The sequence below is a fragment of the Ambystoma mexicanum genome, chromosome 6q (assembly GCF_040938575.1).
Source record: "Ambystoma mexicanum isolate Mex_15411 chromosome 6q, UKY_AmexF1_1, whole genome shotgun sequence".
NCBI lineage: Eukaryota > Metazoa > Chordata > Amphibia > Caudata > Ambystomatidae > Ambystoma > Ambystoma mexicanum.
In genome coordinates this window covers 699,875,731-699,900,675 of record NC_090937.1, presented here as the reverse complement: position 1 = coordinate 699,900,675, position 24,945 = coordinate 699,875,731, and the positions used below count along the sequence as shown (strand labels likewise).

At 50.8% G+C, this 24,945-nt stretch overlaps 1 protein-coding gene across 1 annotated transcript in view; it reads right to left on the bottom strand.

Moving 5' to 3' along the window:
• The window catches only part of SMARCA5 (SNF2 related chromatin remodeling ATPase 5), a 682,605-nt gene that overhangs the window by 5,536 nt on the left and 652,124 nt on the right, over positions 1 to 24,945 (bottom strand). Inside the window, exons 22-23 of the mRNA XM_069631209.1 lie at positions 21,425 to 21,637; positions 21,140 to 21,250 (exon numbers count right to left, since the gene is read on the bottom strand). Of these exons, the coding sequence (XP_069487310.1) occupies positions 21,140 to 21,250; positions 21,425 to 21,637 (324 nt within the window). The remainder of the gene's footprint in view (positions 1 to 21,139; positions 21,251 to 21,424; positions 21,638 to 24,945) is intronic.

Sequence of the window (24,945 nt, the reverse complement as noted above, 5' to 3'; positions counted from 1 at the left end):
ATCCGCGTCCGCCGGCAGCTTGATCGGCGGGGACGCTGACAAGTCCAGAAGGTCCGGGAACCATATCTGCCTCGGCCACGCAGGTGCGACGAGGATCATCCTGCACCGTGACCTCTTGAGCTGGTTGACGAGCCGGATTAGCAGAGGCAAGGGAGGGAGGGAACGCGTAGAGGAACAGGCCCTCCCAGGGGAACGAGAAAGCATCGCCCATGCTCCTCGTCTGGGGAAACTTGGTGTTCGTCGCCGTCGCGTCGATCTGGGGTGTGCCCCACCGTCGGAAGAGGCGATCCACCAGATCCTGCCGTAGTTCCCACTCGTGGCACGAGCGCAGCTCCCTGCTGAGTGAGTCGGCGATGGTGTTTTTTATCCCTGCCAGATGAAACGGCACCAGAAAAATCCCTTGGGCGACGGCCCAATGCCACAGGTCCTGCGCCTCCTTGGACAGCGCTGGGGACCTGGTTCCGCCCTGTTTCCTGATGTAAAACATGGTGGTGGTGTTGTCGGTGAAGATCCTCACCACCTGGATGGATCCTTCTTTTCTTGGTAGGGGGAACACCAGAAGGTCCCGGTTCTGGATCCCCCGACGGGAGAGGTTCCTCCGTCGGTAACGGTAGCCTCGTCCTTATCTCGGAGCATAAGGACTGTATGGCCAACAAAATGGCCGCCGAGTTGTCTTGCGGCGCTGGCAGAGGGGAATCCGACGGGCGAGCAGGGGCCCCGTCGGTATCCTCGACGATGTCGTCGTCGTCACCTGCGTCGGGGTCCATTCCGACGGGCTGGCCTTCTTCCACGCCTAGGCCGTGGCTTAAGACCTCGATCAGCTCCTCTTCTGAGGTTGAGGCCGAATCTACGACGACGCCCTGCCCCCCCTTCTTCCCCACGGAGGGTTTCACGGGGGTCCTATCGATGGGCACAAAGGAAGACTCCCTCCGAGGAGGCAGGGAGATTCTGGGCCCCGAGGTCGCCACCACTGGTGTAGCCACCACAGGCTGAGCCAGGGCCGCCGCGACCGTTTCGATAGAGGGCTTGGTCGGATGGATCAAGGCCTTCACCACCTTAGGTGCGCTCACCGCCTTATCCTTGAGGGAGGGGGCACTGCCACGCTCCTCCTCTGCCTTAGAGCTCGACCGGGGCCTCTCCAGGAGCTTCGCCGGGTGCTCGGCCTTCCTCTTACCCGACCCAGAGCGTTGGCTCGTGGTTGATGGTGCCGGGGAGGGTGCGCCCTGCCTGGCGCCCGTAGAGCCCGACCGTTCGGCGCTCCCGGTGCCAGCGGACTCGCGGTGCTTGGCCTTATGTTGGGCCCCCGTCGCCGGGGCGCCCTCAAAGGTCTTAGAAGACCGCTCGGATTTCTTCTTCTTCTCGCCAGACGGGCTCTTACCCTCCAGCCAGTTGGCGAGACGTTGATGGCGGTCCTTCATGGTCCGTTCCGACATGTTGTCGCAAAACGCACAGTCCTTCTCCACGTGCGTCTTGTCCTCATGAAGGCAGTAAAGGCAGAAAGAGTGTTCGTCCTCCTTGAAGACGTTCTGCAGCTGGCATCCAGGGCAGACCCTGAACAGCTTTCCGGGCGTCGAGCTTCCCTTCTCCTGGGCCATCTCCGAGACCGGGCCTGAGAAGCTTCTGGAGTCCTCCGAAGCGTAGCTCGACGAAATCTTCACCCTTGAGGGGCACAGATGAATCCGACACGGGTCCCCGTTGATCGGATGTAGGATCGGTGGAGCTTGAGGCTCTTTTGACCGAAAGAATCGAAGTTTTTTTGTGAAAAAGCGCGAAAAAAAGCACTAACGCTCGAGAGCAATAGCACGAGGATCCCAACACATGAACGTGCGGTAAAAATCTGAAGATGGCTGCCAGAGGCGGTGCTTAGGTAGAGGGCAGTCATTGGCTGTGGTCAGTATGACGCAGAGACCAGTGATTGGTTATTACTACGAAAGACAGATCAGAAACGAAACTGATACTGGTTTTTTCTTTACCGAGGATTCCCAGCCTGACGACGGGGAATATTCATGAGCATGTGAATCCATGCCAGACCCCATGCTGGAGAATGAGAGGGAACAGTTGAGAAAAGATGTCTTAATACGGCCTGTCCCACCTGGGAGTCAGATCTAGAGTGTGCATCTAGACAGTAGTGTTTTGTAAAGGTGCACAGAACTCCAGGTTGCCGCTTTGCAGATGGACTCAAGGGGAACATTTGCAATGAATGCTGTGGATGCCCCAGTGCCTCGAGTAGAATGTGCTCTTGGCTTGAAGGGTAGTTCTCTCTTAGCAAGAGAGAAACAGAGTGATGCATTGAACAATCCATCTAGATATAGTGGATTTTGAAACTGCATCGCCTCTTCCTGCTGCCAGTGAGACAAAGAACTGATTAGTCTTTCTCAGTGGTCTGGTTCTTTCCATGTAGAACATGACAGCTCTGCGCACATCAAGTGTATGCAGACTTTTCTCTCCCGAATTGGAAGGGTTTTGAAAGAACATTGATAGTCTAAAACAGAAAGAGCCTGTAGTTCACTTACTCTCCTAATGGAGGTGATAGCTATTAGGAAAGCGGTCTTTAAGACCTCACTCTTAAGAGTTGCTTTGTGCATGGGTTCAAAGTGTGAGCCCATGAGTTTGGTAAGAACCACATTCAGGTCCCAGACGGGAGCTGGTTTTGCTATCAGAGGGTGTACCCGCTTTACTCCCTCCATGAAGGCTTTGATAACTGGGACTTTCCACCACGACACTAAGCTGGGAAGTGGTGTATGCAGAAAGTGCCGCTAGGTGGATTTTGATGGAATTGAACACTAGACCTGAGTCCAGTAAATGGGTCAGGTATAGGACAATGTGCGTGGGGGTGCAGTCAACTGGGTCGATGCTTCTTCCTCTACACCAGATGACAAATCTCTTCCATTTGCTAGAATAACAGTGACGAGTGTTAGGCTTTCTAGCCTCCCTGAGGATGCCCATGCATCTCTGCGGGAGTTGTAAGTGTCCAAATTCTAGGATCTCAGGAGCCAGGCTGCTAAATTCATGGTCTGAGGGCATGGATGCAGTGTCCTGCCCTTGTCATGTGACAGTATGTTGTGCGGGCAGGGAAGTTTCACTGGGGGAGATAGAGACATCTCCATCAAGTGAGCGAACCATGGCTGCCGGGCCCACATAGGGGACACTAGTATCATGGTAACTTGTTCCTAGTGCATCTAGTGCACAATCTTGTTGAGAAGGGGAGTCGGGGGGGGGGGGGGGGGGCGGACGTAAGGAGGTGGAGGGGCGCGTAAGCAAATTTCCCTGACCATGGAACTGATAGACCGTTCCCCCTTGGATTGGTTCTGGGGGTACCTGGAGGCGTAATCTTGGCATTGTGAGTTCTCCAGAGTTGCGAACAGGTCTATTTCTGGGAATCCCCATTGTGTGAAGACGTCGAACACGATGTCTTCGTGCAACTGCCATTCGTACTCTGAGGGCAGAGGGAAGTCTCTGCTGAATTCGTCTGCTAGCAGATTGAGTTCCCCTGGTACATGTTGCGACAGTAGGAACATGTGTGAGAGCCCACTTCCAGATATTCTGGGACAGCTTGGACAATCCTGGAGAGTGGGTGCCCCCTTGCTTGTTGAGGTAGTACATGGCTGTGGTGCTGTCCGTAAGGACCATCACTGTCTTCCCTTGTAGGTGTTCCTGGAAGGCTTTTAGTGCCTTGAACACGGCCAGTAGCTCCAGTAGGTTTATGTGCTTGGATGCTACGCTCGGAGACCACACTCCGTGAGCAGTCTGATGGGATAGGTGAGCCCCCCATCCTGTGAGGGATGCGTCTGTGGTTAGAGTGGCTTCCACTGTGGGTGTGGCAAAGGGTTTCCCTCTTACCAGGTTTTCCTTTGTCCACCACCGTAGCGAGAGAACCAAAGCCTGTGAGACCACCACTAGATCGTCCCATTGTCCGCTGGCCTGACACCACTGGCTGTTGAGCCACTTGCATTGGGCGCAGGCGCGCGTGAGGTACCAAATACATGACGCCATCATTCCTAGCAAGCGCATCGCTTTGCGCAACATCACCTCCCGACCTGCCACATATTGGGGGATCTGAAACAGCATGTTTTGGATCCTCTCGTTGGAGAGGAAGACGAGACCGTCCTTTGTTCGAATTAGAGCCCCTAGGAATTGTTTGACTTGGCTGGGGTCTAAGCCCGGCTTCTTCTCGTTGATGGAGAAGCCCAGTTGGAACAAAAGGTCTACAGTCTTTTGGGTGTTTGAGAAGCATGTCTCGTAAGAATCCCCTGTTATGAGCCAGTTGTCGAGTTAAGGGTATACTGGGATGGATAAGCACTCTGAACTGGTAGCGTTTGCCCTCTATCATGAACCTGAGGTATTTTCTGTGCGCTGGCAACATTAAAATATGAAAGTATGCATCTTTCATGTCCAGTGTTGTCATGTAATCTCCCTGTGATAGCAGTGGGATCACTTCCTGTAAGGTCACCATACGAAACTTTTGAGGTTTGACAAACTTGTTAGCTGGGCGCAGAACTAATACAGGGCGCATGGTTAGATCCTTTTTGGGTACAAGGAAGTACACTGAATAAATACCTTCCATTACCTGAGCTAGAGGCACGACCTCTATAGCTCCTTTTTCCAGTAGCTGGTCCACTTCTTGGAGAAGGATGGCGAGGTGTTCTGGTGTCATGCGCTGTCCCCTCGGGGGTCTGTATGTTGGGGAACTGTTGAACTCTATACAGTAGCCGCGGGCTACGGTGGATAGTACCCAGCGGTCTGATGTTATTCCCTCCCATGCTGGAAGAAAGGATGTTAACGGCCCCCGACCGGCGATGCATGGGAGGGGACCCGAATCTTAGCGTCACTTGGTGTTGTTGGTGGCTTGGGAGCCTCTAGGGGTGGAACCCCGGCCTCACCCCTTGCCACGGCGTTGTCCTGATTGTACTGGCCACTATTACTTTGGTAGTTGTTGGCAGAATATTGAAGTTGTTGATTCTGTTGCTGGCCTTGGCCACGAAAAGAACGCTTGTTGCCAAATCCCCACCCGTTAGGTGGGCTTTCAGATTTGGTTTAAGGTCTTTATGGTATCAAATTCTTTTTTCGCATTTTCCAGTGCGTCGTCCACTGCATTTCCAAAGAGGTTAGACTCTTCAATAGGCTTGTTAATGAGCGCCGCTTGCGTTTCCGCCTTAAACCCGGAATTGCGAAGCCAGACGTGGCGCTTCAGCAGAATTCCCTGTCCCAAAGAGCGGCCAGCTGTTTCCGCTGCATCGAGGGTATTCTTAACGATGCATTGGTTGACCAAAGACCCTTCATTAACTGTAGCCAGCAATCTAGTTTTTAGGGGTTCAGGGACTTCTTCGATGTCCTGCTTAAGTTTTCCCCATTGCGCATCAGCGTAGCTTGCCAGCAATGTGTTATTATTGGCAATTCTAGTTGAGAACGCTGCCGAGGTGGTGATTCTTTAGGCTAGGGCATAAAGCTTTTTCCCCTCTTTATCCGGGGGTGCCTCCCTGGTAGACAGTGGCACCCCAGCCCTTTTCCTAGTGTTAGTCACCACTAAGGAGTCCGGGATTGAGTGACCCTTAATATATAGTGGGCCTGATTGAGAGGGTGAGAACAATTTTTCGATTCTTGGATTAACCCCTCTTACTAGTGCAGGGGTGGCCAGTGAAGGGTTGATTCGTCTCTTAACAGAGGCGAGTATAGGAATTGTTTGGCTGGTGGGGGTTTTTCTTTGATAATCCTTTCCACGAAGTCAGTGTCTGGGGTGACCTCCCCAGTTTCGACCTCAAAATGTGCTGCTGCCTTCCTCACCAGCGCGTTAACGGTGGGCTGATAGTCAACAGGCGAAGGGTTCCTAACTGGTGTGGTCTGAGGAGACCTGATGTCTAATGTCTGGCTCTGTAGACCCTGATGGTGACTGCCAGGGATTTGGGTCACCCTCACCTGGGTCTTCGTCGTACCCTTCCTCACTTATGTTAGTGTCCTCATGGAAGCCTTCTCCCTCTTGTTGGTTTTCATCATTAATTAACTCCTCTCCTTCCTGGAAGTGAGTGCCCTCTTCGGTGAGGTCGTAAGAGTTCATACCCTCCTGAAAGGGGTTATAGAACAACTTTGGGTATTTAGCCCTTGGACTTTCTAGGAGTACTTCCCTAGGTCTTTTAGGTGTCCTATTTTCTGGACTGGTCATGAATCTGTCTAATTGGTCCATACAGGACTGGAACTTCTCTAAGGTCCACTGAGGTAGGCCAGAGTGGTCTGGGAGTGAAAAAGGGGTTTCTTCTCCTTGTATTCGCCTAGATCTGTCCCATAGCGTCGAAGATAAGGTGCCTTCGCCTTCTGAGAAGTGTTCTGGCAGGCTAGGGCTTTCCGTCGACGGTGGGAGCTGTCCCAGCCTGCTTTCCGATGCCTTCGGCGTTTCTTTGGCGTTGTGCGCGGTTTTCGGCGTGTCACTTGTCCGTCTCTGGCCGTCCTTAGAAGATATAAGCGCGAGGCTTTCGGCGATCATTCTGTCTGCCGAGGGATCGCTCGCCGTCGCGCTAGGTACAGCCGAGTCTTTACTGGCAACGAGCGCACTCTTACGAGGCGCGTCGCCGCCTGAGGGTTTGGGGTTAGCGCCCTTATTTCCAGAGTGCCCGGTCGCCTGTCGCGGGAGCGGTGGCGGGGAGGGCTGGCGACCCTTACGGTCGGCGGAAGATGCCGGTGGGCCCGGCGTCTCCGTTGGCGCTATGGCTGCCTTCGACTTCGGGGTATGTGTTTATGAGATTTCTTGTGTGTGTCCTTGTCGCCGGGGTGTTCATCCCCATAAGCTGGGCGTGAGCCGGGCTTGTCGGGGCCAGGGACCGACGAAGAGGAGCGAGAACGCTCCCTCGAGAGGTCTACAACCTCCGTTACGGAGGTCGTGTAATCGCTGTCCTCGTCACATTCGGCAGCGGCGAGGAATCTGACCTAGGCCGCCCAACTTTTGACCCTGCGGTCCTTTATCGTTTTGGGCTTAAGTAACTTACAGGCCGCACAGCCGTCCTTGTGATCGAGGGGCAAGCAACGGTTGCACCGTTTGTGCTTGTCCTTCCAGGTATATTTGCCTTTGCAAAGTGGGCAAAACCTAAAGGGCGTCCTCTCCATAGCTGAGGGCAAGAAGTGTGATTACGACCTCGAAAGAGAGGGAGGAGAAAGAGAAAGGCATTCTCGGAGTGAAAAGAAAAGATCACACAACCCCACTCTCCCTACTGTGTAAGGCCGGCGAGGCCAGGCCACGTGTTTGGCGACGCCGAAGGATCTCCTCCGCTCATCCTTCCGTCAAAGATCTTGCTCGGCGAAGAAACAGCTTGCAGCTTCGTCGAGGGAGGGATCTATGTGTTAGATATTAATAATAATAAACGACCAAGGGTCGAAGAATTGATTTCGCAATGTCTCTCGAGGAGCTCCGCATAGAGGCGACCAATAACTGGGCAGAAAAAAACAATCTGAGGGACCTCGACGCGTGAGGGATTGTGGGTACAACGCACGTCACTATAGGGATAGTGTTACAGACACGCCTTGTCGACGTCCCCTTTTCGACTACGAAAAACAAAATGCAATACTCCGCAGTGACCACTGGATGTCAGACTATGCACAGCATGCGATTCTAAGCAGATTAACAAACATCAGAAAATTATTTAAAAACACACTGTTTGAAACACTCCAGCACTCTTATTGTAAAACACTCTAAACACAGTTACTATTATAATATATACAACCCTTATTCCTTATCAGACAAGTCTTAGTTAACACCACTTATTTCCAGACAGAGGTGAGCGCTTAACTATAGATGGCACTCCAATAAGTTCATGAAAAAGGGAGGGAAAAAGACAGAATATGTGAAGATACACCACTCTAAGATTTAGGAACACTTTTAGCAAGGCAGAAGAGCAAAAGTCACTGGTGAGCCAAAGTCCATAGGCTGGGCCCACTCTTAGAGAGAGCAGAGGACAAATGCGCCCAAGATCACACAGTTACACTAGGCTTTGGAAGTCTTGCAGAGAGTTCAAAAAGAGTTTAGAGAGGCTCAGAAAAGTTTAGCCAGGGTGTCCCAGGCTAACCCAGGTTCGAAAGCCGGGGGCTAAATCTACCCCGTACAGTCGGTGGCAAGGGAAGCCAGGCGGAAGACGGTACCTTAAGTGGGAAGGATCCTCCAGCGGTGGCAGTTGTTCCTGGCAGCGGGTGCAAGTCTCGGCGTCGTCCAGAGGAAGAGAAGATCTCGACTTGGAGGAAAGATGAAGGTCGTTGCACTGCCAGGGAAGAAACCAGCCGCTGAGTTTTCCGGTTAAAGGTATTACCCTTTATTTCGCGGTCGTGGTAAAACGTAGTATTCCAGTTGCCGGGGTGCTTGGCACAGGCAAGACGGCCACGAGATGCGTCGGGAAGGCGAAAAGACGGTGAAACTGGTTATCCCCACCAGTCAAAGGAAGACTCTCCGGCGGGAGATCTCTGTCGTTGGGAAGTGGTGAGACGGTCCAGCAGGGCTCCACCGGTGGTGTTGTCGTGGCAGGTCGGCTCAGCTTCTCCCTCGTCGGATTCTTAGGTCCTGTGGCGACTTCTGAAGTTCCAGTCCCCAAAGCCCTGCTTTTATGCAGAAAACCCCCATTCACTCAGCCTAGCTGTCACTCAAACATGCTAAGTGGGGAGCCGGCCGGCTCACCACTTGGTCCAATCAGGACGGAGTGCAACTTGAGTTGCCTAGGCAACTCAGTCCAGGGTGCCTAAATCCCCCTCCACCCCTCCTAAGTACCCCAGACAGAGTGGCACCACTTTGGAGGGCTTCTGTGGAGAAGCCCGCCAAAAAGTGGAACAAAGGGCTTGACTTGGGTTGGAGTCACAGAAGAGAACACAAACGCCATTTTAGAACAGAGTTTTGGCAAAAAATACCAACCGGAGCATTAATAATAATTAAATAAACCAGCAGTATGTTCGAGGCCATCGTAAGGAACAAGTTACTTACCTGTAACTGTTGTTCTCCAGCATGGGTCTGGCATGGATTCACATGCTCATGAATATTCCCCGTCGTCAGGCTGGGAATCCTCGGTAAAGAAAAAACCAGTATCAGTTTCGTTTCTGATCTGTCTTTCGTAGTAATAACCAATCACTGGTCTCTGCGTCATACTGACCACAGCCAATGACTGCCCTCTACCTAAGCACCGCCTCTGGCAGCCATCTTCAGATTTGGAAGCACGTGAAGTGGCAGTATGACCAAGTGAAGAGCCGCAGAGGGGTAGGCGGGAGGGTTCGCATGTGAATCCATGCCAGACCCATGCTGGAGAACAACAGTTACAGGTAAGTAACTTGTTCCTTCTCCAGCATGGGGTCTGGCATGGATTCACATGCTCATGAATAAAGAATACATAGCAGTACACACATGCACAACCACGGGAGGTGGCAAAGGCTCAACATTAAGCATCACATCAACTCAACATTAAGCATCTTACCTCCTCACCAGGCTCACCTCAGGCGAACAGGTTGCGCAGCACTGCTTGGCCGACCCTGGACTCCTCCCTGGAATCCCGGTCTACGCAGTAGAATTTCGTGAAGGTGTGCGTCGACCTCCACGTAGCAGCCCTGCATATGTCCAGCAGGGGCACACCAGATAGGAACGCCGTGGTAGCTGCGATCGCTCTGGTGGAATGGGCTCTCGGACGGCCAGGCAGCGGTCGGTTTGCCAACCGGTGACAGCACATGATACAGCCGGAGAGCCATCTGGAGATGGAAGCCTTCGAGAGAGCCTTCCCCTGATTGACAGGTCCAAAGTTCACAAAGAGTTGTGACGTCTTCCGAAAACCCTTCGTGCGGTCCACGTAGAACTTCAGCGCTCTAGCTACATCCAGCGAGTGCAAAGTCCTCTCAGCCGGCGACGAAGGCGACGGGAAGAACACAGGTAACACCAAGGGTTCGTTGAGATGGAAGTCCGACAGTACCTTGGGCATGAAGGAGGGGTGCGTCCTGAGCACTACCCTCGTGTCGTGGAAAGTCAAGTACGGGGCCTTGCAGGAAAGGGCCTGGATCTCTCCCACTCGTCGTGCGGAGGTGATGGCCACAAGAAAAGCTGTTTTCCACGATAGAAACTTCAACGGGGCCGAGTGCAGAGGCTCGAACGGAGGTCCCATGAGCTTGGTCAGCACCACGTTGAGCTCCCACGCCGGGGCCGGAGCCTTCACCGGCGGGAACGATCTGAACAGTCCCTTCATGAACTCTTTCACCAGACGATGAGACCACAAGGACGTCCGCCCCGTGGTTCTGGTGTATCGGGAGATCGCAGCAAGATGAATCTTGATGGACGCGTGTGCCAGACCAGCTTTGGCCAGCGTCAGCAGGTACGGCAGTACTTGGGGAGCCGTAATCCGTAGAGGGTTAATCTTCTGTGCGTGGCACCAGACAGAGAACCTCTTCCATTTGTGTCCGTAGCATTTAAGAGTCGAGGACGCCCTGGCCTTTGCAAGAACCTCTCTGCAATCGGCCGGTATGTCGTATCCTCCAAACTCTAGCGCTGCAGGAGCCAGGCCTGCAAGTTCAGCGACTTCGGGTCGTGGTGGAGGATGGCGCCTCCTTCCCTGGAGAGTAGATCCGCGTCCGCCGGCAGCTTGATCGGCGGGGACGCTGACAAGTCCAGCAAGTCCGGGAACCATATCTGCCTCGGCCACGCAGGTGCGACGAGGATCATCCTGCACCGTGACCTCTTGAGCTGGTTGACGAGCCGGATTAGCAGAGGCAAGGGAGGGAACGCGTAGAGGAACAGGCCCTCCCAGGGGAACGAGAAAGCATCGCCCATGCTCCTCGTCTGGGGAAACCTGCTGGCGAACCTCCGGCACTTGGTGTTCGTCGCCGTCGCGAACAGGTCGATCTGGGGTGTGCCCCACCGTCGGAAGAGGCGATCCACCAGATCCTGCCGTAGTTCCCACTCGTGGCACGAGCGCAGCTCCCTGCTGAGTGAGTCGGCGATGGTGTTTTTTATCCCTGCCAGATGAAACGGCACCAGAAAAATCCCTTGGGCGACGGCCCAATGCCACAGGTCCTGCGCCTCCTTGGACAGCGCTGGGGACCTGGTTCCGCCCTGTTTCCTGATGTAAAACATGGTGGTGGTGTTGTCGGTGAAGATCCTCACCACCTTGCCCTTGAGGGACGGAAGGAAGGACCTGAGGGCCCAAAACACTGCACGGAGCTCCAGGACGTTGATATGCAGGGACTTCTCCGTCGGGAGCCAGAGTCCCCTTGCGTGCAGATTTTCGGTGTGCGCTCCCCACCCTTCCAGGGAGGCATCCGTGGTCACAGTCTCCTGGTGGGCTGGGGTCTGGAAGTCCATGCCCGCCGTCAGATGCGCGCGGGTGCCCCACCACCGTATCGCTCGTCGGAAGCTCTCGTCGAGCTTGATCCTTTCCTCGAAGCTGCCCGTCGTCTGGATCCAGCGCGCATCCAGGAATTCTTGCAACGGGCGCATCCGGAGCCTGCACATGGGAATGAGGTAGATGCAGGAAGACATCATCCCGAGGAGGGACTTGATGGACCTCACTTTGGCCGCGTCGGCCACCAACATCCGTTGCACCTTGCCCAAGATGGTCCTGGTCCTCTCCTCCGACGGGGAGGCCAGAAGGGACACTGTGTCGAGCCTCGCTCCCAGAAACAGTGCGACTTGCGCGGGCACCAGGTGGGATTTGGCGTAGTTCACGGAGAATCCCAGGTCCGTGAGGAGTTGGACGGTCCTTGCCGTGTGGACCACGGCGAGCTCCCTCGTCTTGGCGCGGATGAGCCAGTCGTCCAGGTAGGGGTAGACGTGAATCCCCTCGCGGCGCAGCTGGGCCGCCACCGGTGCGAGGCACTTGGTGAATACCCTGGGTGCCGACCATAGTCCGAAGGGAAGGGCTTTGAACTGGTAATGACGCCCTTGGACCACGAACCTGAGGAATTTTCGGTGCCCCTTTAGGATGGGAATGTGGAAGTAGGCATCCTCCAAATCCAACGACGATAGGAAGTCTCCTTCCTCCAGCTGACCCAGGACGTGCTGGAGGGTGACCATCCGGAACTTCTGCGCCTTGATGAACTTGTTCAGACGTCGCAGGTCTAGGATGGGGCGCCATCCTCCCGTCTTCTTCTTCACGAGGAAGTATCTCGAGTAGACTCCGGAGCCCCGAAGCCTCTTTGGGACGAGTTCGATGGCGCCCTTCCTGAGCATCGCCTTTACCTCCAGGAGAAGTTGAGGGACGTGAAGTTCTTTCCTGGCCACGGGGGGGACGCGCGGGCACCTTCTTTGAAACTCGAGCGCGTGGCCCCGGGCCAGGGCGTCCAGCACCCAACGGTCGGTGGAGATGGACTCCCACACGCTGACGAAGCCCGCCAGCCGGCCTCCCACCGGGGTGCTTCGGTGGGGGCCCGACCCCACGGCCGGTTCAATCCTGCTTGGACGCGGCCTTGCCGCCTTGACCTCCTTGGCGACGACGGCGGGGTCCGCTAGACTTGCCTCGTCCTCTGTAGGCCTCTTGCGACGACGAGCGGGCCGCTTGACGGTAGGAAGCGAAACCGCCGCCGGAACCTTTGGAGGCGCCCTTGCCTCCGCTGCTCCGAAAGGGCGTCCGTCGTTGCTGCAGAACTCCAAGGGCCCGGGCCGTCTCAGTATCCGCCTTGATGGCCTGAAAGGAATCGTCCACTGTCTTCCCAAACAGGTTGTTCCCGTCTAAGGGCATGTCCAGGACTCTGGTCTGGACGTCCTGCCGGAAGTCCGTAGCTTTGAGCCATCCACGACGTCGAAGGCAAACGCCGTTGCCCAGCTGGCGGAACCCAGTGTCGGCGATGTCCGTCGCCACGGTGATGGCGTGGTCCGAGGCCACCTCACCTTCCTGCAGGATCTCCAGGGCCTCCGCCCTCTTGTCGTCCGGCAGAAAATCCAGCAGGGGAGCCATCTTGTACCAGAGCTCCCTGTCGTAGCGAGCCACGATAGCCAAGGCGTTGGCCGCTTTAATCGTCGTCGAGATGACTCTACGTCCCATAGCATCCAATTTCTTTCCCTCGCCGTCCGGCGGGGAAGTCGATGTGGAGGCCGCACCCCCCCCCGCTTTCTTCCTGGCTGCCGCGGAGACGACGGAATCCGGGGTAGGCTGCGCCCGGAGGCACAGGGGGGCCGTGTCCGGGACCCGGTACTTTTTCTCGTACCGGTCTCTTCTAGCTGGCGTCGTGGAAGGGTTCTTGAGGAGGGAAAGGCCCTCATCCCAAATGTCGTCCAACAGAGGCACTGCGAGGACAGTCTTCCTCTTGGCCTCGCGCCGCTGATAAAGGAAGCCTTCCTTTTTCTTCTCCTCAGGGCAGAGTTGGAAAAGCTCGGAAGCCCTGGAGATCATGGAGTGGAAAGATCCGATCTCGTCGGGCGGAGAAGCCCTGGCGGGAGGCGACGACGGAATATCCTCGTCGTATGCCTCGTCGTCCGTACCCGTCGCTGCCGTGTCAGTCCCCGTATCATCCCCTCGGGTGGACGGGGAGGAGGGCTGGACGGGGCGCGACGGTTGAAAAGGAGGTGGTGGATGGATCCTTCTTTTCTTGGTAGGGGGAACACCAGAAGGTCCCGGTTCTGGATCCCCCGACGGGAGAGGTTCCTCCGTCGGTAACGGTAGCCTCGTCCTTATCTTGGAGCATAAGGACTGTATGGCCAACAAAATGGCCGCCGAGTTGTCTTGCGGCGCTGGCAGAGGGGAATCCGACGGGCGAGCAGGGGCCCCGTCGGTATCCTCGACGATGTCGTCGTCGTCACCTGCGTCGGGGTCCATTCCGACGGGCTGGCCTTCTTCCACGCCTAGGCCGTGGCTTAAGACCTCGATCAGCTCCTCTTCTGAGGTTGAGGCCGAATCTACGACGACGCCCTGCCCCCCCTTCTTCCCCACGGAGGGTTTCACGGGGGTCCTATCGATGGGCACAAAAGAAGACTCCCTCCGAGGAGGCAGGGAGATTCTGGGCCCCGAGGTCGCCACCACTGGTGCAGCCTCCACAGGCTGAGCCAGGGCCGCCGCGACCGTTTCGATAGAGGGCTTGGTCGGATGGATCAAGGCCTTCACCACCTTAGGTGCGCTCACCGCCTTATCCTTGAGGGAGGGGGCACTGCCACGCTCCTCCTCTGCCTTAGAGCTCGACCGGGGCCTCTCCAGGAGCTTCGCCGGGTGCTCGGCCTTCCTCTTACCCGACCCAGAGCGTTGGCTCGTGGTTGATGGTGCCGGGGAGTTTGCGCCCTGCCTGGCGCCCGTAGAGCCCGACCGTTCGGCACTCCCGGTGCCAGCGGACTCGCGGTGCTTAGCCTTATGTTGGGCCCCCGTCGCCGGGGCGCCCTCAAAGGTCTTAGAAGACCGCTCGGATTTCTTCTTCTCGCCAGACGGGCTCTTACCCTCCAGCCAGTTGGCGAGACGTTGATGGCGGTCCTTCATGGTCCGTTCCGACATGTTGCCGCAAAACGCACAGTCCTTCTCCACGTGCGTCTTGTCCTCATGAAGGCAGTAAAGGCAGAAAGAGTGTTCGTCCTCCTTAAAGACGTTCTGCAGCTGGCATCCAGGGCAGACCCTGAACAGCTTTCCGGGCGTCGAGCTTCCCTTCTCCTGGGCCATCTCCGAGACCGGGCCTGAGAAGCTTCTGGAGTCCTCCGAAGTGTAGCTCGACGAAATCTTCACCCTTGAGGGGCACAGACGAATACGACACGGGTCCCCGTTGATCCGATGTAGGATCGGTGGAGCTTGAGGCTCTTTTGACCGAAAGAATCGAAGTTGTTTGTGAAAAAGCGCGAAAAATAGCACTAACGCTCGAGAGCAATAGCACGAGGATCCCAACACATGAACGTGCGGTAAAAATCTGAAGATGGCTGCCAGAGGCGGTGCTTAGGTAGAGGGCAGTCATTGGCTGTGGTCAGTATGACGCAGAGACCAGTGATTGGTTATTACTACGAAAGACAGATCAGAAACGAAACTGATACTGGTTTTTTCTTTACCGAGGATTCCCAGCCTGACGACGGGGAATATTCATGATCATGTGAATCCATGCCAGACCCCATGCTGGAGAATTAAATAAATAAAGATAGTAGCCTCGAACAATGGGAAAATCCCATACGGAAATATTTGCGGTTGAATATAAAAAGTAGTATCCACTGCCACCAGCCAAAACTCCATCAGGGGGGACGGAGACTCGACTAACAGACCCTGGGGCAATCGACTTGCCCCAGCCAGTACGTCCACAATATGATGGTTTGTACTGGTTCTGTTCAGAATTCAAGACTAGTAAAGTCAATGGTGACTTTACATGCCCTGGGAGACAGTAGTCAGTCCCAGGGTATGGAGTCTATACTGGGGGTGGGGGGGTCACTATGACACCCCTGTGTTACTGCACTGAGGGTGCTGTGTAACATCACAAAAACACATGAAGCCCTATGGAGTAAAAGACCCCATAGCCCATTAAACACATCTAGAGTCAAAGGAATACACTCAAATCATGTCCAAGAGTGAGGGTAAGAGAGTCTCACTCTTGGCAGGAGAAAAAAAATAAACCCCAAAAATCCAGCAAAGCTGCTGGGGGACTCACTAGGTTAGGAAATTCAGACTAAACAGAGAATTCTCCCTAACATGAACCTAAGACTGTCGGTCTAAAACAGACCAGGAAAAACAAAACCCAATGTTACACTTTATGAATGACTGTTATTCTAGGTAGGTAAAACCGAATACAGATTTATTCTGCACAGGCTAACAGCAAGTCAGGGGAAGCAAGACCCAGTTGGGGAACACTCATACAATTATCCCAACAGGAATAATAAAGCGAAACCAACAGCATTACTTTTGGGAAGAGGCACAAACAAATCGCAGGTGAGTAATATACCCTTCAATCTACTTTGTTAGAATGGTTAAAAAGATTCTAAGGAAAGAACGAAGTTGCATATACTTTTCAGAATAGTGCAACACACATTCAAGGCAAGAACTTTTCTAACGGTTCACTCTCAGTTACAGTTACCAACCAACTTTTTGGCAAGTAACTTTTAAACTCTGATTTTCTTTTCTAGGCAAAAGGCCCACTCCTTTAAAAGTCTTTCCCTTATTCTTTGAGCAGGAGTGTTTGCTGTGGCAGAAAGGGGGTGGTCACTAGTGTCCAATAGGAAGTGTCAGGACAGGTTCGGAAGTCAGAGTTCCTAAGGAAGACTGTTCAAACAGGTGAGTATTTTGCTTTAGAGTTAGTTGAGGATCCAGGGGCTTCACAGAAGACACCCTAGGAGGATTCCAACAGTGGGTGTGGGTGAACTGGACTAGAGGCCTCCTAATAAACACACAAGAACTACACAGGAATCACAAGAGACTTAGGGTAAGTAAAGGCCCAAGCCAGCACAGACGATTTTACAGCAGGGGAACCTCAGGATCTGCAGCCAAAAGCCCAGTCAGTGGATTCCTTGTCGTGGTGACTGAACACAGGATCTTGAAAGGGCTCAACGGGGAAGGCTCTAGGCAAGGTTTGTGTCGCAGCTGGATGCATCTCTGGATTTGGCACCATTTTCAGAAGCACAGAAAAAGGACTGATTATCGCTGGTCGGATACTAGTCATTACAAAGGTCCAGCACTCTGGTGAGGGGACATTCAGACTTTATTCCTGTCTCTGGAGATCCAGCAGGATGCCCACGAAGTTACAGCAAGATTCGGAATTTGTAAGATTGTGCACTGCATAATGGCTCGCGGTCCCAGGGTATTGCAGCCCTGCAAGATCGCAGCACGGCGTGGGATGGCTCAAAAAACAGGTACCCTCTAGTCTAGTAGTCTCACCAGGGTCATTGTTTCCGGAGTCCCCAGGTCGATTGGAAGGCTACAGCGGGCTCAGATTACACAGCAGGCTCTTCAGACACTGGAAACCGTCTCAGCCGCTTTTCCTTCATCATTCGCTTCAGTTTTGGATCCAGTGGTCGACTTGTCTTCAGCTTTCAGGTTCGGAGTATTTAACACAACTGCTGCATTCTCTCACTGCATTTTACCACAAGGGGCAGTCTGGTTGTCCAATCAGGACTGCCAGCCCCCAGTGGATTTGTCCCCATGCAGGCAAGGAGGAAGACAAAGGGATGTGGAGTTGGACTCCTCCGCCACTTCCTGCCTTCACAGACGGGACAGGAGACACCCGCCGAAGATGAAAATAACAAAGTAATTTCCCGCCCTGGATGTCAGGGGACGGAAAAAGGACGGACACAAAACACTAAAATGGTGAAAAAACAATGTTAGGCAAAGTTTGTATGCAGTACCCTCTGGGAACACTACAAACAACTATGACTACAGGCATAGGCAACCCAACCTTTGGTATAAGCTTGTACTACACAGTTTGGTAGCATGTTGAGCAGCCAGGCTTATCTCAAGAGGGTTAAATGTGAGCTGTAGTGGAGTTACAAAGATTCACAGTAACAGGTATTCAAATAAACTTACTCAAGTTTTCTTGCGTGAACAATTATTAATTTATCAGTCAGTTATTAAGCCTTCAGAAAGTAGCAATAAAATATTAACACAAATATACTTCAATACTGTACACTCTTAGTTTCTAAATCAGTAAAGACCCTTTTGGGATGGCCCACAGAGACACCCTACACCTACAGGTCACTTCAATAACTAGGGTGCTGGGGACATTAATTTCCTACTGTTTGCATTTAGAATACTATTAAAAGTTGGTAAAAGGCAAAGGTTATTAGAACAAGAGACCACAAATATTCTTAAGCAGGAAAGTACTTCTAGATTTTCCTAGACGAGTTATTCATTTCAATAGGCTAAGCCAAAGTCAACGGGCAAAAGTCTTCTATATGATGAAGCACTTCTGGTAAGTAAATGGAAACATCTTTGCACACGTTATTAGGAGTCACTGATTAAAAGAAGAATCAAATGTACGGCCACAAGCTGATTAGACTTGTGAGTTGTAGAAGTTTCAAGCAACTCTACAGTAAGCGGTTAGTTCTCTTGGACTTTTTTTACAGTACCTTAGAAATGAATAAAGAAAAGACGCAGTTAAGGACTTCTGTTCCTGTGCAGCTCTGCAGACCTCACTTTTCCTGGGCCTCAGTTGTGGGGACAAGAGGGAGGACGTTGGGGGGACTCCTGCAATGCACTCGTACAGTCAAAACTTGCAACCAGCAAACTTCACTTTCAGTGGCTGTTCAGTGTTTCAGCTCCTCGCGTCTACCGCAAATAGAAACACTGCTGTTCCAGGCTGTCGAGAAGGACTTTCCATGCTTCTGGGGTCCCACACTCTGTTGAGGGGGGCTCAGGCATGGTCAGTTCTGCTTCCTGGAAGTCCAGAGGCTCTTCCAAAAGCTCTAGGCCAGCTTAAAAGAAACGCACACAATGTGGTGTTCCTCTCCCTGGCTACATGGTTTCCATCAGCAACTCCGTGGAAATTCAACCAGCTCTGAGATGGATATCCTGTGGCTTACTTTGGAGATGATTGGTCCCACCAACTCAAAGGGAGAAGTCGTCCTTGCAGGGGCTTCTCTGTCGATGCGAACTTAAAGTTTCGGCACTGCAGAAGGGCTTCATCGGGCAAACCAACAGTCCAGGAGTTGCAGCAGGCGTCCTCTTCAAGTTCTTCTTCGGTTCCTTCGTCCAGTGGTCGACTGCCTTCCAAGCCAAAGAACTCGCCTTTTATTCAGTTCTCGCCCATTCATTCCGGCCTAGCTGTCCATCACCCAGCAGGGTGGCTGTCCTTGCTGGACAGTCAGCCGGCCAATCACAGCATGCATTTTGGTCTCCTAGGAGACTAAGCACAGGGAGTTTCAGGCACCCCCCTCACTTCCGGCCTACCACAGACACTCTGGAGCCAGAGGTGGGCTTCACTCGTGAATCTTGCCAAAGGCAAAATGAACAAAAAGACCAAACCTGGTTTGGCGCACACAGTAAATCTCAAGAAGGACCTTTCCACAAAGAAATGGCAAAAAAAGAAGACCGGGAGCCATTTTGACAAAGATGGTGCCCGTGGTTGCTTTACAGCAGCTGTGAACATCGCCAGTGGTAAATGCACACCATGGTAGTTCAAACAAAACCACTGGCACCAGCCATTCAGTGCGAAAGGGGTAACATGTTACATGAAAAACTAGACAAAGGGGATACTAGGTAACCTTTCCAGCACCCTATTGTAAGATAGTGTGTGCTGGGTCTAGAAAGTTATAATGGTAAGTAAAGTCAATTTCACTTTACTTCTCTGGGAAACAGTAGTTCATCCTAGAGAAGGTAGTTAAACTTTTGGGAAATCTTGCGACTTCCCTTGCGTCACTGCACTGAAGGTGCTGTGTGACACAATGTACAAGATAATGCCCATGGAGTTTGTCAGACTCCACAACCAAAAGAAACAGGAAAAATTCACATTAAAATACAATAGTGGGAAAAAGTCACTCTGAGTTTAAAAAAATAAAGTCCTCAAAATCCAGCAAAATTGCTGGGGGTCTCAAAAGTGGAGGGAATTAGCACATTTCTGAGAATTCTCCCTAACAAACAAGAACAGGGCAGTTTTGGTAAAATGAGCACTGTTGGGTGCTTTTACTGCAGCTGTGAACACAGCCTGCGGTAAAGCTGCACTGAATTAGTAAAAGGTATCACTGCCCCACCAGCGGTTAAAGGTAAGCTTGTCCCTGTAACAGAATTGTTGCAGATTTTATGTGAAATGGGATACATTGCATCTCCCCAGCACTCCACATGAGGTGGGGTGTGCCGGTTTCACCAAATAAAAGGTAAAAGGGATCCAAAGATCCTTTCTACCCTTGGGAACTGTATTTTTCTCTAGGTTAGCCAGGGAAAGTTAAAAGGGGAGCCCCTATGGAAACCCAGCAACAACGGGCACTTATTGCCAAAAAGTTGTCAAAGAGGATAACTTAAAAGTCTATGGAGTGTCTAAAAAAGACACCCATATAGAGAGTAAAAGATTCTGTGTGTGGAAAAAGGTTCCCACTCGCAGAGGTATAAGGAAAAGTAATCCATCAGTAAAGCAAAGGGTTCTGGGGTTGACACAAGGCAGGAAGATTTACCATTACTATGAAAATATGACCTAACAACGCAAGCACCTGCAAGGGACATTGATGTGGTGTCTCCTTAAAGCCAAATAAAGAGGAAGAACAGGATTAAGTGAAAGCTGGTGAAGCCCATCAATCAAACCCGGCACCGGGCCAAGTGCAACAACTGTTAGACAGCACAAACAAGATCTGGCCTGATGCTGAACCTTCGGGTTCACAGAGTACCAGTCACATCTAGGATGTATTCGTAGATCTGTTAGTACAAAACAGGTTGCAACTGCACAGAGAATGTGCCACCAACAAGCAAGATTCAGAAAGTCCCAGGTATTAGCATAGACACTGATGCTGGACCGGGCTCACGAGCACCAGCCATCATTTCTAGAACATAGTCGTAGGACTAAGCTGTACTCCAATAAGCAATTGCAGACCCAACAAGACACAGGGATGACGATAGCGTAATAGCCACAAACCAAAAAGGGATCTACCGTCACCTCGACAGGCACTGGAAGGTCATCAGAAACAGGGTCTCCCTCCAATTCACATACACTCACACCAATTTGCCAACTCTCTCCACTGCACCAACAAATAGAATGCAACTATACCCCTTGATTAATTCTGCCAAGCTGCACACAAGTATACACCTCCATGAACACCTCAATTGTCTTTAGAACGTCGCTATACCCCATGGAAAAAAAGAAATCTGCCTACCTGCACGCACACAATACCATTCACAAACTCCACCGCCGACAGAATGAAGCTACCAAAGTCCAACTGGTTTTGTTGCACATTCTACTGATCACACAACCAACTCCACACACTAGACTGCAGCTTCACACCACCTAATCTGCCCTAGCTGCACACATACCGAGTGCACCCAAGCACTACTTACTTCACTAACCTCTCCGCAGACCTGGACTATAGTCCCCAAAAGCGTTCAACCCACAGAGCTTTGAAATCATACAAATGGTTAAAGGTGCTATACAAATGCCCATTAACATGACATGTTACTGGTGTAGTGGAGGCACCATGCAATATCAAGGTTTTCTCCATTTAACTATCATAGTTCTGCAGTAGAAGTTAGTTGTCTGCTGAGTGAGGGGGCAGCAGGGAATTAGAATGGTAGGGAGAGCATGCAGATGAGTGACAATCTTAATTTCAGCTTTATATACTTACCGAAGATTTGGGTCCTCCTCGTTTTTTCTTTTCTGCTTTTTCCTTCTCCTCCAGTTCAAGGTTCTCCCTTTCAATCAATGTAATTAGGGTATTGCACCGCCTCTGCAGTTCCTACAATATAGAACGATGCAGTCAAGTAACCAAATGCCCCCAACCAGCTAGATTAAAAAGGTGAAAAACAAATAGATTGACCAATAAAGTAACTGTTGAGTAGCAGGAAAGTTGTTTAATGTACACAAGTATGAATGTATCTTGGTGAAAAACGGCAGGGTCATTGCCACTTACCATTGCTGTCCTTGATTTGAGAAACCAGTCAAATCTAAACTGGGGAGAGTTTCGTATACACTGCCGAAGCTCATCATATACATTTTCTTTGTCAAATCCCAACTTGTGAAGCATACAGATAAGAAAGCGGTCTTCTTCCTCTGTATAATTCTTTCCCTTATTCGTACCATAGGATATTCTCAGCTGGTGGAATGGTGCTTTATATCTGCCAATCTGAAGAAAGGAGAAATTTAAAGTAACATTGAAATCTTACTTCCAGGCACTATGAAACGTATTAGTTAATGACAGCCAAATAAAACAATTTCCATAAATTCTGTGGTGAGCCTCATTTTGTTAACAAATCAACTTTAAAACAAGTTAAAATAGTAAATTGCTCTAGTCTCACAAAAGTTTAATAGCATTTTTCCTTCTAAAGGATTTTAGGTAATTCAATGAATTACCTTCCTGTCGCTGCTGCATTAAGAATTTTTCTAAAGTCCCCCGTTGAGGGGTACTAGAAGAGCAACTTGTGTGAGCATACAAGATTGTTAACTTTGTTATTCCAAACTCACAATGTAACATGACAGCAGTCTGGCTTCACTCTTAAAATGGGTGAGGTCTGGTAGGAAGTATACCTAGTCACAGATTAGCACACAAAAGCACCTACACAGTATATATTTACAGAAAGATAATTGCTTAGGGATGTTTTTCTGAAGCCCTCTGCATGAGGGGTTGGAGAAAACCAAAGCTGTAGTGTGCATATGGTGTCCAAACTCTCTCTGTGCTCATGCTAAACTTCCCTTAGTGTGCCACTCAGAGCATAAGCAGTCGCAAACAATTACGAGTGGAAGCTTTTGCAACAAGTTACAGCAGGCAACATTTGCTTTCTCGTTTGAAAACTAAAATCATACCAACAGCAGACAGACAATTACAGATCGTGGGTTCTGCCAGGTTTCGGTACCAGTTTCAGGGATCTGAACGGGGAGACAGTGGGGTCTTGAAGAACCTCCATGATAAAGGATTCCATGGAAACATCCATGTTGCCAACTGTGGATGATTCAGGGAGGTCTCAGTAAACTGATCTACTCCTGTTTATATGTTTCCTTCCCAAAGTGTGGGTGACTGTACAAAACCTATTTAACTTGCCCTTTAAAGACTTTAGTAGGCACATTTCATGCTCAGCCATCCCTAATTTAGCTCTGCTAACATTATCCCAATATGGGGACAAACACTGCAACATCATTTCCTTGTCCTGTAAAGGATTAGGGTATGGAACAATTCCTAGCAATACTCCCAGCTACCATTACAGCAGATCTTCAATTATATACAATGCTTTAAGGCAACCTGGATATTTGTTCAGGTTTTCAGAGTTCCAATGACAGATCAATGTAAGGGTAACTCGGATCTCTCCTGCACATTAATGTTTCACGTAACACTTGTATAATCCCATCTGACGATTAAAGGTGAAAAGGGTGTTGCAAATAATTATTCGCACTGCAAAATAATTGTATATGTGCAGATTGATATTTTCGGTCTTTTGAAGCTGCTCCAAATTAACATGGTGCGCATTCAATATATTGCATGCAAAATATTATGGGTATGCAAATAGATCAGCCCGTGATTTACTAAAATCTTCAAAGTAGCATACTTCACTTTTTACTAAGCCCTGTAGACTAGTATTAGAGACCAGTGAAGGAACTAGGGTGGAAGGGTGGGTCAGGAGGCACAGGATCCCATTTTAGATGCTTTCCAAATCCAAGCTGGATGTTTCAACAGCATAGGATAGAACAGTGAAGAAAACCAGCTGATTGCATTGTAGGGTAATAAGGCTTTTCAATACAAACATGTATTTTGCCTTTAGAGTGTTCGGATTTCCCTTTTGTGAAATTCCCACTCCTTAGGAGTTGCTCAGTGTTACGAAGAAATGAGAAATTTGCTAATTCCCTCCACCTTAAAACTCCCAGCAACTTTTCTGGATTTTGAGGACTTGATTTTTTCAACCCGAGAGAGTGAGGCTCTTTTTCCCACTCATGTATTTTAATGTGATTTGAACACTGTTTCCTTTGATTATGGAGTCCGACAAACTCCATAGTCATCACCTTTTACATGGTGTCACAGCACCTTCAGTTCAGTGACACAGGGAAGTCTTTCATATTTCCCAAAGGTTTGAATACCTTCTCTGGGATAAACTACTGTTTCCCAGAGCAGTAAAGTGAAATTGACTTTACTAACACCTGTAAATTTTCTAGACCCAGCACACACCATCTTACAATAGGGTGCTGGAGGGGTTACGTAGTACCCCCTTTGTCTAGCTTCTCATGTAACATTTTTTATGTTATCCTTTCTTCACTGAATGGCTGGTGGCAGTGGTTTCGTTTTAACTACTGTGGTGTGCATTTACTGCACGCTGCGTTCCCAGCTGCAGTAAAGCACCCATGGGTGCCATTTTTGTCAAAATGGCCCTGGTCTTTTTTTGCCATTTCTTTGTGGCAAGGTCCTGCTTGAGATTTACTCTGAGCCCCAAACCAGGTTTGGTCCCATTGTTATAGTTTTGCCTTTGATGTGTGAAGCCCGCCTCTGGCTCCAGGGTGTCTGGGGTAGCCAGGAAGTGAGTGAGTTGCCCGAATCTCCTTGTGCTTAGTCTCCTAGGAGACCCAAATGCACTCTGTGGTGATTGGCCAGCTGACTGTTCAGCAAGGACAGCCACCCTGCTGTGTGACTGACAGCTTGGATGGAATTAATGGGAAAGAACTGAATAAAAGGCGAGTCTTTTGGCTTGGAAGGCAGAGTAGACCACTGGACAAGGAACCGAAGCAGAACCTGAAGAGGACGCCTGCTAGTTTGCCCAGTGAAGTCCTGCTGCTGTGCTGAAACTCCAAATTTGTATCGACAGAAGCCCCTGCAAGGACGACTTCTCCCTTTGAGTTGGTGGGACCAATAAACTCCAAAGTAAGCCACCTGGACCATTATCTCGGAGCTGGTTGAATTTCCAGAGATGCTGGTGGAAACCGTATAGCCAGGGAGAGGAATACCAGATTGTGTGCGTTTCTTTTAAGCTGGCCAAGATCATCCGGACTCCCAGGAAGCAGGACTAACCAAGCCTGAGCCGCCTGAACAGAGAGCGGGACCCCATGTTAGATGTTAGGCAAAGTTTATATGCAGTACCCTTTGGGAACACTACACACTACTGTGACTACAGGTGTAAACAAACCAACCTTTGGTACAAGTCTGTACTACACAGTTTTGGTAGCGTGTTGAGCAGCAAGGCTTCTCTCAAGAGGGGAAATGTGAGCAGTAATGATGTTAGAGGTCTACAATCAGAGGTTTTCAAAAAAACCTACACTCAAGGTTTCTTGGATAAATAATTCACCAGTTATAATACATTCATTAGAAGGATGCAATTATATATTAACACAAATATACTTCAATACTGTTTCTGAATACTTTAAGAGTAAAAGGCAGAGGTTATTAGAACATAAAAGGTTACAATTATTCTTAGACATTGCAGATATTTGGAGTTCACCTGAAGAGTTAATTCAATA